At 38.7% G+C, this 17,417-nt stretch overlaps 1 protein-coding gene across 1 annotated transcript in view; it reads right to left on the bottom strand.

Moving 5' to 3' along the window:
* pak5 (p21 protein (Cdc42/Rac)-activated kinase 5) overlaps nucleotides 1-17,417 on the bottom strand; it is a 57,143-nt gene that overhangs the window by 27,375 nt on the left and 12,351 nt on the right. Inside the window, exon 2 of the mRNA XM_029496113.1 lies at nucleotides 2,310-2,533. Within this exon, the coding sequence (XP_029351973.1) occupies nucleotides 2,310-2,513 (204 nt within the window). The 5' untranslated portion in view covers nucleotides 2,514-2,533. The remainder of the gene's footprint in view (nucleotides 1-2,309; nucleotides 2,534-17,417) is intronic.

The following is a 17,417-nucleotide window of genomic DNA, read 5'->3' as shown; positions in this document are numbered from 1 at the left end:
CAATGGCACTACATAGCAAAGGGGAGAAACAAGGGAACATGCTGCTACAGTTCATCTTGTCTTTTCTGGCGAGTCTCATGCGAATAAAACAAAAGCAGAGTGGAGATGAGGTCTAAGAAAAGCCTTGGCACAGCGATGTAGTTATGTCAAGTGTGGAGTCATTCTCAAGTGTTTCTCCCTGTTCCTGCTGACACACCACCTCCACCTAAATATATGGCAGCAGGCAGAGAAGAGATGTGGAAACAAAAGAGCGAAGTTGCGACTGTGACCAACAAAAGAAAAGAACAAAAAAAAAAATGGGGGATTAAAAACAGAAGGGAAGAGGGTGTCATACTTTGGTTAACGCCGTTTCGGATGACCGGACTTTCTTGGGAGATATCTGTGAAGAGAGCAAGAGAATTATTTTCTTGTTTCCCCCTCTTCAGAGATATCTCCTGTGGCATATTGCTGTTCTCTGTTACAGGACTTTTGCGGATATCTGAGCACTTATTTTCCTGTGAGCAAGACCTGTAAGTGGTTCCTCAAAGGCAAATGTGTAAGTTAGCCTGATGATTACTGACAATAGTGAATTTATGCCATTGATTAAGATGTAGTCAAATGCAAGTAAGTGCTTTAGAGTTATACATCAACATCAGAAAAAGAAAAAGATTAAAAGTGAGATGTTTATGGTGAAAGGATTATCAAGGTCAACAAAAATGGAGTAAGCAGGTGTTGTAACACACACAAGACAAAGGGTCCTAGATTCAAAGCTGAGGGCACTGGCCCACTGAAAGGCTTGAATTTGGGTCACACAAACTGTAAGAACAGACCACAAAAAGTACAACGGAAGAAGAAAAAATGCTGTTTATGCTGTGACCCTATGAAGACCCATGGGGAGAAGTATAATCTGCAGTATGCATTAAAAGTATAATAAAAAACAATCATTTGTTCTCATTATGAAAGGATCACAAAAATCTTATTTTCTTGTGTATATGTGACTAAAAGTAGCTGTCGCCCTTTGCAGGTGATCATATATTTCAATGTGATATGTTAAGAAGAACCAACGAACAACAACACATCAGAGGAGACACTCAGAAGGGTGTAAGACAAGAAGAGACACACAATCACAGTCACAGGGGAGATAAGGAAGAGAAAGACAAAACCAAAAGAAAAGGTACACCACCTTGCATGGGGGTATTTGATGGCTGTAGCATTATTTCATGAAAAAGTTTAATAAGGTGCTACCTTTAAAGCTACATTAAGCAATTTTTTTGACCCTGCTTTTGACCAGCAGGGGGCAGAAAGTGTAAGAGACAGAAAAAATTAGTAGCCCAGTGAAGTTGTGTTTCTGACCAGCAAATGCAGTGCGTCATACGCCTGGAGTAAAAATCTAAATCACATATGTTCACATATGTTTCGATGATGAGTCTTTTTGTCCTTTTTTTTTTTTTTTTTTTGACAGTTGACAGAAAGATGGACAGCATGCAACAATGGCTACAGCTTTCACTTTTTGAAACTTATATTTACCTCAGTTCCCAGCTACTTTGTGTACTGATTGTATGCTGTTCGCGTACAGTATTTGTATTATAAATTTTCCATGGTGGGAACTTGTGAGTGATGGCAAAAAACCATACAGCTACACTGTGCAGCTACAGAACCAAAATAATGTGCTAAGAGCAGCAGCAGCAATGGAGAACTGACTTGGCTGGTAATATAAGACACTGAACCCTGAAACCCTGAAAAGTGGCCAACAGATCGGCTTCAGTCAGTCCCAGTAAAGACATCATCTTCAACACACAGAGGTACATTATGAACCCTTAAGTGTAATAATACAGCACAGGCTGATTTTATTGCTGATGAATTTAACTTAAATGGATGAGTGATCCATTTACAAGTGGCTGAAATTTATGGCGCATTAGGTACTACAAAGGAGTCATCTCATGTTACTTCAATTTCAAACAATTGCTTAAAGCAGGTTTAAAGTAATATCATTTACAATGATATGACTATAATTTCATGTACAAAATTTAAATTTGAATAGTGTCAAGTGTCCAGATGGTACTGGAAAATTATCTATATACCCTCTGAGAAAAGGATTGGTGAGAGATAGCGACAGAAGTGAGGAGGCAAAGAAAATAGAAAAAAAAAAAACAGGGACAGTTGAGGGAAGGATTATGCTAGTATTAATATGGTTAGAGAGAAGAGGGATGTAGGTGAGAGTCAGGGAGAACCTGATGAACAAAGAAAGTGAGCCAAGCAACAAGACAGACAATGTTATGGATTTGTCCTCAGTCCTTAGGCTTGATGCCCTCTATCCATTCACATTTTACCTTCATTGGTGCCAGCTGGATGGGGGTGATGTAGGAGGGGTCTACCATCGGCTTAGGCCTGTTGGCAGTGTCTGCCAGTAGGCTCTGCCATTGCTGTGGTAGCCCAGTGAACTTCTGCTCCCGAGGGTCAAAGCCCGTGTGGACCCTGTGTTCAAAGTTAGATGGAGCTGAGATCTCCAGCCGTTTCTTCTTCTTCCCAAACATGCTGGAAAACCCTGGCAAACCTGGGAAATCAAAGAGGAGAGTTGAGGTTAACATTCATTTAATATTGTGATAAGGGTTAGGGTTAGGTTGAATCCATTTCTGCACTGCAGTGCCACTCTTATTTTAAAAAGCAGGTTCTTTCTTTTTCCCCAATCTATCTTCTTCAAACTGCACTCTACTTCAGGCTGTTTAGCACGATGACCTCAAATCAATTCATTACATTTTACTGTATATGGGAAGTGTGTCACAACTTTAGGTTGAGTGGATGCAGATAAGGGTGTTATTAATCATGGTTTGCATCACAGCAACATTATATGTGTGATTTTCCTCTGAAATTACAATTTCACTGACATTTGTTTTGCCGAACACACCAGAAGTCTAACACATTCACAGCATGCACGATTTAAAGGTCTATAAAGATACCATTCAGTTATTAATAATAATCATACCTGAAATTATTGGCATGTGGTGCTACAGTGGAACAATGCTGATGAAGTTGGTAAACCTTAAAAAGCTCCATAAAAATGATTTTGCCTTAATAACTAAAAAATTGCTCTGCTAAACATGCCTTGAAGCTGTATGATTGAGGTATTGCAGATCAGTCGGACTGATTGGTTGGAAATGTCATTTTAATACAGAATAATTGGGGATGTTTTATATTGCTGTGCCACTGCTGCTATGTAGTACCCTAAACCTTGTAATGCTGCAGGATACAAACAATGAAGAAACAAGCAAAAAAAGTCCAAACATGGTAGCAAAATCCAAGTCCACCACTTTGGTTATATAGCATTAACATAAGAAGGAAACTGGCTGATGCACTGAGGGTTAGGGTTAGCAGCTTTTGCAGCTCCTCTCTTCAGCACTACTCCTGCCATGCTTTTACTCCACTACCCATATGATCTGTTTGGAAATTCCATTATGGTATTGGTAGCTTGGGTGGAGGCATGATGTCCAGTCACAGAAACAAAATGTCATGCTGTTGTTGGGGTGGCTGTGAATGGAGTCTATTGTGTCTGTCTTTTCTGGGAGGCATTGTTCCCAGAGAAAAACAAAGTCATCCTCTTCCGCCCCCTTTCTTACTTTCACGCCCCCCCTTCGTGTAATAGCTTTTGCACAGATAATGTTTGCTGTGCCAGCACATACCATTCCTTAATGCATTTACATAAGGCCTGAGACCATTTTCCAATGTGCATGCATTCTCCATGTGCATTACAATACAAGAGAAAGAAGCAAATAAGTTTCAGGATAACCACCTGAAACTACCTGTGAAAAGTCCTCATGAAAGAAGCATATGGCAGTGCTCATGATAAAATGGAAAAATACACATAATTTGCATTGGCTTTGCATTGTCATTTTGAGAACTTTTTACACAATTACAACACCGTAATTGTAATTGTAACAATTGAGAGTGTCAGCTCTGTCCAATGCTCCTTTTTTCACGCTCGTTACATACGCATAAATTCACAAAGAAAGGCAGATTCGCATTGGATCACATTTCATGTCCTTTGGTTTTAATCTGACAGCTCTAACTGCAGCAAATTTTATTAAAAGCTAACTTACATGACTAACTTGCTGCAATGTCTTTTACTGATTCATTTCAAGCAAGAAACATCCTGTGTGTGTGATATAATGAAAGAAAAATGGATTTCATGCTCCAGAAAACCTTTGACAAACTAAAGGAAAGCAGGAAGCAGCGTTTAACTTTATCTTAAACTTACACAATAATGTGTTTTCTGTCTCTTCATGAGTGTGGAAGGACATTTATTCAATCATTCATTCTTCCTGCTTAACCATTTCCAGGTCATGGGGGGTGCTGGAGCCAATCCCAGCCCACATTGGGCAAGGGCAGGGTACACCCTGGACCAGTCACCAATGCATTGCAGGGCCCAAGTCTTTATCAAATGTAAAATCAAATGTAACAAAGTAATTTTCTTAGCTTACATGCTAATAATAATAATAATAATAATAATAATATTCAGCAGCTATTGTGGGTAGCAAGCTTGTCAGCCTGTCTTACTATCATCTGTCGTTCATGTTGTAGCAGGCAAAAACACCGGTGAAATTACTGTACTTCAATTTGTTTTGTTGTAAGATATGACAAACATTCAGCTGATTTACTAAAAGGTATAAATCAAGTATAGCACTGTGCTAAACCACTTGTGCTTGTGAAAAATTACAGTCAGAAGTCTTTTGACTTGGCAGCACCTTCTGGACAGATGCAATGACAGAAGACTTTGTAAATGAAGAATTTGTAAATGTAACTTTAAACAGACAAAAAAATGTAATTGGAAATGTAATTATGGAAATTGTTCTCAATCATTTCCTTTGCTGCTCAGCAGGAGAGCCAGACAGACCAAATTAGTGGTCTCAAACAGGAAAGATGGAGCGATAGATTGATGGGTGGCAGTGTGTGGGGGCGGGAAAGGGATTAAGGAGCAATCTAGAAAGGAACAGATAGAGGAAACCAAAAAAAAGAGAAAGATCAGCACTTACTCAAGAATCTATGGTGTCAATTGTTAGAAATAAAAAATCGTTCATGTCTTAATGAAAAATGTCTAAATGTCTGAATTAAAATGTTCATATTAACATCAGGGTATCACATCTCAGCCCTGAGGGCATATAACATGAGAACTTTTTATGTACCTATCATATGAACCAATTCACTGAATAACTTACATTGCATGACTAACACAAACAACACATTTAGCAGACGAGTAGGTTTGAAAAGAAACTTGATCACTCTTTGTCTTTTTCTATGTCCATCACATTGTCTTGTTCAAAAAAACACGACTGCAGTACTCTTCACAGGTATTCCCTTAGATAACTAGCAAATAGAAATGCAATCCACATCCCAAATTTTGTGCTGAGCTACAAATCTCTTATGCAACATGGACATGTCAGCAACCCTTACTACTTTGGCAGAGGTCCACTGAAACCTCAAAAATCGACCTAAGGTTACTTGTTACTATTTTTAAAGCATGACTATGAATGACGTGCAAGATGTGATGCTAAATGTAGACATTAGTCTGATTAGAAATCAAATTCGCTAATTAAAATGAAAACAGCTTACACACCTTCTGGGGGAGGAGGAGTCAAACAGAAGGCAACACTTGATTATTTTGTAAACGTAGTTGTTCTCTGCAGTCACTGCAGTGAAACACACAGTGACTAATATAGGGCTTGATCGCAGCCTTGCACTGAATCATCAGCTGACACACACACACACACACACAGCTGCTGAAGCCCTTCTTACCTTAGAGCAATATACATACAAAAACAAAAATGGTTATAGTGTAGTGGAAATGATGATGAGCCTGGGTCTAACTGAGTTTGAGAAGTTACTGCTATAGGCAACAAGAGTAAAGATGATAAACTGATTCTTTATCCACCCTGGGCTGAAAGAATTACCATATCCATTGCTTAGGCTACTACATGTACAGGAGCACAAGGGTATTTCCACAGGCAAGGGGTACAGCATTAGCTAACTACATCATTTTGTGTGCTTACAGATGAGGTTAGAAAAATACCTGTTTCAGACAGGAGCATCTACTCTGTTGTAGCTAAGCCAGAGCATAGAGTATCATCACCTGCTCTGTCAAGATCTTAAAATACTTTGTTTGCAAACATTAATATTCCAGCAAGTGAACAGTTTTCATTCACAAAGAAATTTTCACTTTTTTTTTTTTTTTTTTTTTTATGAAGTATGTATTCAGGCTATGCTGGAATGGCATTGTAACTGTTTTAATGACTGTACTTTAAGTCTAAGGGGCTTAACATCTCAATCTAGTACAAAAATTATTATATTTTTGGTTTTAAGGATGCTGACTTTCCCCTGCCATTACATTGTGTATGAAGTCATCATGTATTTATTTTGCAGCCTCATTTTAAGAGAAACAACATGAAACCTTTCAATCAAATCCCAGTTCAAATGCTAGCAGTATCTTGTGTTAGTAAGCTATCCATGTCAGATAAAAACTGATTTTAGCTCCCCAAATCCTTCATTGTCTGACAGAAAAGAGTGAAAACCTAACCTGCTGGAAATGGGAGCAGATTTGATTGGTCAGTTGAGGTCAACATAAGTGCAACTTTCTTCTCTTTTCTTTTTTTTTATTATAAAACTTTAATTTCATGACAAAGATGTTTTCACTCTCTGTATGTTCTGTCAGCAGCCATAGAGAAGATGGAAGCCCCTGACCTTGATGATCGTACATCTTGGGATTGAGATTATAAGAGGCTAGTAGGGCTTAAGTCATCTAGGCCAAGCTCAAGAGAAACAACAACACATGTGCACACAAATACACACCACTGAATGCATTCAAGACAGCAGATGGAAGTGCATGTTTATGCACTCAAACAGGCCAAACTTACTCCTGCAGAGCTTTTAGCAGCTGCCTTCTCAGAACAGTCCAAACAGGTTTGGACTGAGATGTACTTTAAGTGTAGAGGCCTTTGGGAATTGCTTCCATGCAGAAACCAGAGGAGCTACTTACGACAAGGCTTCTCCTGGCTGCCAAATACGCACCTCTTGAGCTGTAATTTATGGTTAGATTGTAAAGCACTTTGTGAAGTTTTAGACTAATGCCTGCAAGGTTATTCTGCCAAAGAGTAACAATGTCACTCTGATGAGATATTGTACCTGGTGATATATGGCAGAGATTATGAAGCTCCATTATTCTACAGTGCATGTGTAGGAATGAGGTGAGCTGTGATTGTGTGTTTGTGAGTATTGTATATACTCAGCCAAGGATTCTAGAGCTGAATGATAAATAAATGACTAAAAATGTAGCTTGTTCTACCACATAGATATGTGCACTTTAAATATGTGAAAGAAATATGTTGATGTCACATTGATTTTGTTATAAGAAGTATTACACAACCACATGTACTCATACTCAAACCGTGTGTTTAATTTCCTGTACACATAAAGGAGACAGAAGCTCTGCAATAGCACAGATACGAGCAAATGCATGTGTGCATATGAGAGACTGGACATATAGACAGCACACAGCAGCCTATTAGAACACACACACACACAACTGCATATGCATATCAACATATAGACAAACATTCTTAAAGGGGCAACTAGTTCCAGGACAGAGATCCTGACTCCCAGGCTGATTTGTCTCCAAACCATCTGTCACCATCTGAGCCTCCACAGGCATTTCCCCTTTTGTACAACAACACCTCAATGGACACACATTTTCACTAAAACCTGCCCCATGCTACAGCAAAACAGGGACTCCTGTATTTGTGTGTGTGTGCGTTGCTGTTTGTGTCAACTATGTATAATGTGTCTATTTTTGGTTCCTAAGAGCATGTTAGCGCTCTGCGGCAATGTGGTGTTTTGGATTTTTTGTGCATCTAAAAAAACCACATTAATTTTATATGCTTCACATTGTAATTTAGAAGTGTAATTTTGTATTGAGATGCAAAGCATTCACTCATGCACAAATATGTAAATCCATTTCATACATAATTTAAAATGTAACATGTAAAGGACACAAATTACTTTTAATATACAAGTCAAAGGAGGAAAACGTTCTTTTCTTCACTCGCGGCTACAGGGAGGAGGAGGAACTCTTAACAGAAAGATGAAATGTTTTAGATCCAAAGAACAAAACCTGATGGTACATTTTTGCTCATTTTTCCTAGTGCAGCTTTACTTGGTTTGAATGACAGAAATTGCACAAAGTGAAACCAAATTAGTTTCAGCATCCTAATGATTATGACCAGACTTCGTTCAGTACCTTGCCTCTTTTGTACTGCCCTGTGATGTTGTCTGCTGTTCAGCTCCATTCCATTTGCATTCACTTGTTCTCTCCAGACTTTGCTTCTTCAGATGATTTAATTGGCTCAAAAAGGTTAACACAAGCACGCATTTCACCTTCCATTTCCCATCTCATGGATGCATATGTAGGGAAGTAACTTCAGCAGAGCAAGCAGCCTTTTTATCATCTGCAACTATATTTGTACAACTTGTTAAAAAATTTGTAACCTCCTCATTGAAATCCAGTTTGAAGACTAAGGATGATCAGGAAACTGTAGAATGTTAAATTCTAACTTTGATGATAAATAATTCCCATTCTATTCTTAATTCTTTTACTTAAATCTATACATGAACTCGTTGAAGAACTGCTCTTACCTGGAAACAAACTTTCTTTCAACCAATCAAAGTGTTCTGGATAAGCCATGGTGAGGCAGTCCGAGGGTATCCCCAGCCTCTTCAGATGGGCTTTGATGTTGAAATGCACTCCTTCAAATCCATAAAATCCATAAATATAAATCCATTAGGCACCTAATTTTTCTTTAAACAAAACATTAAACTGCAAGACCCCTGCTTGAGTCATGATTGCTGAATTATCAGCCAATCATTTGCCAGAGGAGTGACACCACTGAAGTCATCGAATTGACAAATCAGGTCAGAATCAGGACCCTCTGCAACCCCCAACGAGCTGCAACTACTACTGCTGCCCTGCTGCTGCTAGACTCTCACTGCCTGCACGCTCTGATAACTCCCAATGTGACTTGCATAGGGTACAAAAAAGTGCCTATGCCAGCAATCCGGGCCAAGGCATGGCCAGACAGCTTAAGCCCAGACCCAACCCATTTTAGTTTCATTGTTTTTCTAACTGGGTCTGATCGGCCGCATCCCAAACTGAGCACCCTCTGACTTTCACTGTCCTCCCACTTGTCATTCTGTCAACAGAACCACAAAAACAGAGAGTGCAATTGTACCATGTGTTACCACAGTCCATGGATGGTGTTTGTGTGCTGCTTGCCCTGTCAAACATCACACACACAAAAATGTTTCCCACTGATGACAGCATGTGAGCATATCAACTTTAGGGTTGAGAGCTGCACCACCAGGCACCTTATCACTGTCTCTTTCAGAAGGCAAATCACACAGAGGAAGACAGATTCTGTGACTGAGGAGATAAGATAGAAAAAACGAGAAAGAAATAGCTGGTCCACTCAGCAGATGTGACACAGTCTGGCCATTTGCCGCTGCTAAGGGGACATTTAGTAGTGGCAGCCACAGACAGGCCATCCACCGAGGGCAAACACACAGCAAAGAAGAAGTACAACACTTCCAGCATCACATTATGCAGTAACTTCCTTGAGAATCAGAGCAATTGTGTGTGAAGGTAGGAATGGCTATAGCATGGGAAATAAGTCTGTGGGTAAAATCATCATTTATCAAGATAAATGCAATCAACTTGTTTATTTTGAGAGACCAAAGAAATTAACACCTTTTTATGTCTATTGTCTGTTTTGAAGGGAACTTGTGTGTAGTGTAACTGAGTAACTACTGCTAAAAGCCGTAATTCTGAAGTAAAACTGTGAAGGCTTTGTCTCAAGTGCAGAAAAGATCATCATGTTGTTGCACAGGTAATTTCATATACAATTTTCAGTCTAAATGTATAGCAACTAGGACAATTTTGTACACGTCCATCCATTATCTCTACCATTCATCCTTACAGGTTCGCAGGTGCCAGTCCCAGCTGGCATTGCACAGAAATGGGTCACCTCCTGGGCAGGTGGCAAGTCAATCAAAGGGGTTAAATATACAAACAACCAGACATGCACACATTCACTTATGGGAAAAGTGATTTCATGTCGTTGGATGGAAACTTTGGAGGAAAGATAAGTGTGTGCTTGGTAAAGTTTGTGTGTTAGTTAAATATTCCTGAAGCAAATTTTTTCAATGTCTAACCTGGACCATGATTGCTGTCTGGTTGCAAGGACACAGAAAGCATTGATGGACTATATGTTACTGTATGTTATGATATGTTCATGAGCATTATTGTGTTGTGACTGTGCAGTTTCATATGTTGAACAGCCCAGAGAAATACCTTTCCCACAGAGTGCATTTGCTTGTGGAGTACTTGTAAGTGAATACAGTCTTAAGGACTGTTAGACAAAACAAATGTTCAGCAAAGTAAATGTAATGATAGAATTATGACATCTAAAGCTTTGTGTTCTGCTCATACTGCATCTTATGGAATTGTCAGCCCGCTGCTTTAAGATCATGCGAAGAGAGAACATGTTTGATGGTTAAAGGACTTGTGCAGCAGACACACCCCTCTGAAAGTACTAGTGGATAAAAATACACGTCTCCTTCAAGGGTCTTATCCTCCCTCTCCCTCTCTCTCTCACTCCCTCTTTCTCTCTCTTTCTTTCTCTCTCTTTCTTTCTCTCTCTTTCCCTCTGTCTCTCTCTTTGTCTCTTTTTGTAAAATACAAACACACATGCAGAGAAGTAATGCAAGTGCTCCAGGAGATGTGTAGATGCAGGACAACTAGAGAAGGAGACAACTGGAAATTAATGAAACTGAAGCTGATTTGACTATGCTAAGTACCCTACACTTTAAAAGCATCAATACAGCGCCTTCTGCTTGACTAAATGGCTGCATCATTGCTGTCACAAGATGAATGCTTGTTAGGGAGAATATGGAGATAAATAATAACCCTTGCAAAGTATTTTAGTGTACAATACAGGTTGTATTGTCTTAGGTGGTATAATTTTTAGCAACATCAAACACCACAGCAAAAGACAGAATTTCTGAAAGGGAGATATATGGTTCAGACCTTCAATTCTCACTGATCCTTCACTATCGAGTAGCGATCAGCTAAAGTTGCTGTTGTCTCCTCCTGTGGTAATATAATGGATGATTATAGCAGGGAAAGGAAGACTCTTGGAGGTACTCAGAGATCAGGGGAGTTATCTAAATGAGATCTTCACAGTCCTGAGGAAAGAAGACTGTTGAGAATGAATGTAAGCCCATGTATGACCATGTGCATGTGTGCAGCTCTGTGGCCTGGCACACAGTGCACATCAATGTAAAAGGTGACCCAAAAGTCTTTAATAATGTGACTTAAATTCAGTGAGTTTTATCTGGCTCTAAAATGAAATCTCACTAGAATATGAAATGTTTTTGCATCTCTGACTGATAAAGCTCCATAAAATAAACTAGTTAGAAAAGGTAGGTTGGTACTTTTACATGCTATTTCAGAGTAGGACTTACTAGTGTTATCTGAGCCAAATGGGATATATCATCCCTCATGCATGTTCTGTGTCTGCATCCAGTTACCAATGAATGAAATATCACCACAGGCCTCCTTTCAAAGGGAATGAGCACGAAATTTAAACATCAGGGGTTAAAAATGTTTCAATGTCATCATACAAATGCTGTGGATTAATATCCATTTAATACACTAAACATAACTTCACTGGCAAAGACAAATCAGGTTTGAGAGCTTGAATCAGTCGGGCTCTCTTATAAGTAGTCAAGACAACTATGTCTTCATTTGGATTTATATTTTGGCAAACTGTGCCATAAAAGCTTTGCCAAATTATCCATTAGCAGTTCCTGCTTGCAATGTGCAATGTACAGACAACTATCAATGGATTTCTTTTTATATTGACCTCTGTTTCCAAAAAATAAAACTTTTAGGTATGTTTGGAATATAGAGAATTGTTTATCTATCATTTGTCAGTTTACATATACAATACTTTGAAGTGAAAATGAATTCTCTAGGTCCCTGTGTAACTTTGTTGCTACATATTTATATTATTGGTCTACAATAATACTTCTGTTAGGTTAAGTCCCCCAATGGATGTTTTGTTGTCTACGAAAAGAAAAACACATTTCTCTGCTAGTTCTGCAGCTGTGATGCAATCAGTCTTCAAAAGTAGTCCTTGAAATGAGACACATAGTATCTTTGCCTCATGTTTCTCCCTCCCTTTGACCCTCCCCAGCCCCTGGAGTTGGTTTACAAAGCTGGTTAAGAAAATAGCCCGATAGCCAAGTGGTTAGGGCACATACCAATATAGCATAAACTGTCATAAACATAAACTGTCCTTTCTTTGACTAAAATTAAATACATTTTAGTTGCTATAATGTGTGGAAAGATATTAAATTCTGCACATTGCTTCAATAAGTTCTGACCGAAGTAGACTGAAGATCCTGTCCTGCTTGACTTTTACACACATTGCACAAGAGCTAGGGGACTATGGATGTTTTGACTATTTTAATATTTCAAAAGAATGTGTAATTCACCTATTGCTGACAGTGTTTTTCTGTGCTACATAACATAAGACTGAAACACTGACTGAAAGATAAAGTTTTTCAGTTCTGTAGCAAGGCATTATTTCCTTGCAACCTACCTTCTTGTCCAAACTCTGACTTTGAAAAATACATTTGATGTGGATTAACAACAAAACAATGCTGCAGATACATTACAACAATATGTACAAAGATTGCAGAGGACAGCTTGTCATGAAACCTGTTGTGAGACTATATTTGGGCAATTTTTCACATGCAGCAAGTAAATACATAGTACAGTGAAATTCAAATACATGCTCCTTATCTGCACAACAAAACCGACAGACTGATAAAGAATATAGTAAAACAGCTTCTCAGTCCTGCTATCAACACTATCAAGTATGCGAAAAGGAGACTCTGCCATATGGTATTAGATTCAATGCCCCAAGGCTAACATCTGTATGCACACAGCATCCACATCCAGGCTGAAGAGACAAATGCTTCTTTTGTAAAAACTGAAAGCTGTCTTTTCATAGACCTGCCATCTCAGTGATACAGTCAGACATAGTGAGACTGACTGGCAACGCTGGGAGGAACTTTAAGACAACTTGATGTTAGCATATGGGTGTGCATGATATGTGCATTTGTGGTATGCTGTTGAAGCTCAATAACCCACAGCCTTAGAGGATGAATATTTCTAACCAGTTAACATGCTGCATGAATTAATAACAGAAAGTATGTGATTATAGGTCATGGTTATAATCACATCAGGTGTGTTTTGAACCAAACTATTGTTTTTGTTATTGTTAATACAGCTGTTTGTTTTATTACCTGCATGCATTCCACATATTTACCCACAATTCCAACGTATCCAGTACGCTTTGTTTTCTTTGTATTGCTGATCAACTCCAGTGCACATTGTTAATAAAATTCAAATGATCTTCAAAACTGTAATCTATAGTAATCTATATCTGTAATCTATAGGGATGTACACAAGTGAGCATCTTCAAGGGCAAAAAATTCTGGCTGTAAGAAGTCAATGTTGTGTTTACAGCTTGTTCTACTGCCCTCAAGTAGAAAAATCATTATGACTACTTGTGTCATGTAAATAATAATTTATCATTTATAAATAATCAGAATTTCTACTCAATTCACAGAATTATTAATGTTAAAACAAACATGGCAAACATGACAAACATGAAAGAAGATTATGAATAATGATTCATAAAGGTTATTGTATTTTAATTACATGTTAATTGAAACAGATTTAATTAACCAACCACATTAAATGATTGCTAACCATTAGCATTAATGATTACAGCTTGACATAAATCATTAACCATCTGTAACAAATGATGCTTGTAAAGTACTACAGCCTCTGACCACGAATAACTATGCACTTCCTGCTGGTGGTATTGGAGGCTAAAAGCACTATGTTCTTTGAAAGCCTCCTCCGTTCCACCCCATTATCTACAGAAGGATGTTAAAGCTTTGACTTAATCATTTATTATTGATAGCTCAGCAAGAGGCCTTCCCTCCTGGTGTTATGGGAAAATGGTTAAGGCTGAGATGTAAAAGACGTAGGTTATAAAGGAATAAATTGGCCTTTATTCCCCCCTATATTCACTGAGGTGTAGCACTGCCCTCCCTGCCACACAAAGGTCATTTCACTCAATAAAGATCAACAAACTAGCTTCCATGGAGGGCTGGTGATGGTCACACACATGCATTGAAATAATAAAATATTTAGTTGCAAGACTATAACTGCATCATTCTCATACAATGTTGGCACCCTGTGGTGTTAAACTATGAGGTCAAATGCAGACAAAAAAAAAAGACATAGGTTAAGGATATGTGGAGCCAAGCACTGCACATTATCACACATCACAAGCCATGTTTATGTGCAGCACATAATGTTGTGTGTTGCCATATGTTTTACACAGAGGTATAACAGTGGTCAAACAATGTGTTTGCAGAGCAGCAAAGACACCTAAAATGAAATGAACAGGACATTGTTCTTTTTCATCTGAATAGAACTGTCTTTAAAAATTTACCATTTGCTAAACTCCATCCCCAGTGCTAAATAACTCCGTTTCCATCCACTTGCCTGCTTTCAATTTGAACAAAGGGAAAATACTACACTGAATGTCCTGTTGAATGTTTTTTTGGTTTTTTTTTTTGCTTTTTTGTATTTTTAACCCTGTAATCTCAAAAAATGTAGCTAGCTAATGGAAGGTTCCTGGTCTAGAAAACATTACTGGATTACTTCTGAAGGCTGTAAGGTATTAGAGAGACAAGTCAGAGAGATTAATACATAACAAAACCTTCATATGCTATATAACCTACAAAACCAATCCCATCAACTCACAGGTAGAAGGGAAAAATTGATCTGAACACAGAGTTAAAGCTTGCACTAACACTATGTCAGCCACTGCCACTTTTCAGCTAACAAACAACAAAAACAAGTAAAGGTGCTAACTACACTTACCAAAATAATATATCTGTTATACTGACTTTTGGTTACAATACACTCATCCTCGTCTGGGTCTGACTAAGGCTCAAACATGTGGCTGAGTCTATCTGAGACTCTGCTCCTTCACTCCAAAAGCTTGTCAGTACCGAGAGGGAGAGTTTTCATTAGCAAAGCCATTAACACTGTGTCAGCTACAAGCAAACAAACAACATAACAGATTAACTATCCTTACTACTCTGACAGTCTTTAACTCACAGATTTTGATGCAGAGTGATTTCCTCCAATACTCCTGAGTGTGAGAGTGAGTGAGGCTCAAACATATGGTTTAAGCTTGTTTACTCCACTTTCATATGTCAATTGAGGGCAAGCAGCAGTCGTGGGCTGGGTATAAGGACTGATGCAGATTTTTCAATAAGGAAGTCAGTGTTAAGTATTTTGACATATTTTAAAAGATGTGAAGCTGAACTTTAACATGATGTGCACTGATATGTTTGCAGAGCAATGATGACAAAATGATTGTTGTGGAACAGGTTTGGTCATTTGATAAGCATGGCATCTCTTCATTCAGCAGTCATTTGACAGTGTTTCTGTCTAACTGCGATCTATGAAAAAGCAGGAAAAGTTTTCCCAACCAAGAGACTGGTAAATCAAGGATCATGCCTCTGTAAAAGCTGTGGCAAGGCCTGCTGTTCATGAGCTGTGTAACATGGCTCTGACAGCATATCAATCCCTCACATTTCAGCCAAGGACACAGAGTAAAATGTCAGATTTGACAGATGATGCAGCCTGGGATTTTCACCATAACAGCAGAGGAATACCCAGTTTATACAACTGCTTCCAGCCACCTCTAGTATGACTGTTAATCCTCAGAAAGCAGCACATGTGCAGCTGACAGGCACCGGTGTGACCTTGTGTTCGACAGCAAATGATCACGTGACCAAGCAGTTGTGGACAAAAAAGGAATTCATACTAAGGAGGAATGAAAAATATTTGTAAATACAAAAGCAATAGGAATAACAAGATAATGTTAAACAAGGAAACAGTACAATCTTTCTCTTGATTTTGTACAATGACCAGCTCTATGTGCAACACCTGACTCAAAATGTTGATCCCGTAAAACCTTTCAAAATAATTTTATATTAAATGGTACTATACAAAACTTTACAATCATTTACATCGTTTTAAATCATTACTATGACTTAAATGAAGAAGGCATTAGTAAGTACACCTCTATCTGCTCTACATAACCGCAGAGCTGCAACCATAGCAACATAAACAAATCTGGCAAGATTGTATTTTAGCCCCATTGTCCATGAATTAAATGGTCTCATGCTCTCTAAATTAAAGTAATGTTGGTTAATTGTGTGGCTGGTTAATTGTGCTAGCAGGAAAAACGACACATACTCACAATGCAGAGACTTATCTTAACAGCACAGCCCAGTATGATTCACAGCTCCACCATTAGCCCACGCATGGGAGAGGAAAGATAAGTCTAACCTACAGAGAAGTGATACTTATAAAACATTGATCAGACCAGCATGCAGTCAGTGGACCAATCATTTCCCTTTGTTTCCTTTTTATCTCCTCCTGCTCTACAATCCATTCATGCTGTATGGGTGTTTACATCCCACCACCTCCTCTTCCACCCCACTTGTCTTTAGTTGCAGATGGTAAATGGACGCTTGTACCTGCTGACCTACATTACTGCTGTCTTGCCAGGCCTGAGCAGAGAAAGGTGCTTGTACTCTACTGAGAGCTCAGTAAAGTAAAGGAGACAGTCTTCAGATTACAATGGCCTGCGTTCAATCAAGCACATGCTATGATGGCAAACAGAAGTCCGGCTCTGGGGTCAGCAAGAAAGACAGAACAAAATGTAATTTCCCTGTAAATAAGTCTTTTTTTTCTGAGATGCAAGGCACTACTACAGAAGAAGAAACAGGACAAAGGCAGATGATACTCAAAAGCAATGTATCTAGGATAGACAGACTAAACATAAGAACACAATAACACATAAACACATAAGCCTCCCAATCACCACTTCCTACAGTCAGATTCTTTCTACTTTCTGTATTGTTTTCAAAAGCCCAAGAGTTTTTCAGCTGAAAAAATATCAATCATCTTCTACCGCTTATCTGTTTCCAGGTGACAGGGTGTGCTCGAGCAGGGGTACACCCTGGACAGGTTGCCAGTCCATCAAAAGGCCAACACACAGAGACAGACAGAGACCAACAACCACTCACACTCAGACTCAGATGCTTAGTGTTTGGGGGCTAATAGGTAAAATGTACTACTATTAAATGATCCCCAGCAGATAATATGATGAACCAAAAAGGGAAAACTGTATTATGAACTTTTAACATACTACTCACTGCTACAGGAGGTGAAT

This window comes from Echeneis naucrates, chromosome 24 (assembly GCF_900963305.1).
Source record: "Echeneis naucrates chromosome 24, fEcheNa1.1, whole genome shotgun sequence".
Lineage (NCBI taxonomy): Eukaryota > Metazoa > Chordata > Actinopteri > Carangiformes > Echeneidae > Echeneis > Echeneis naucrates.
Note: the sequence above shows the minus strand (reverse complement) of the source record. Positions and strands in the feature narration are given on the sequence as shown.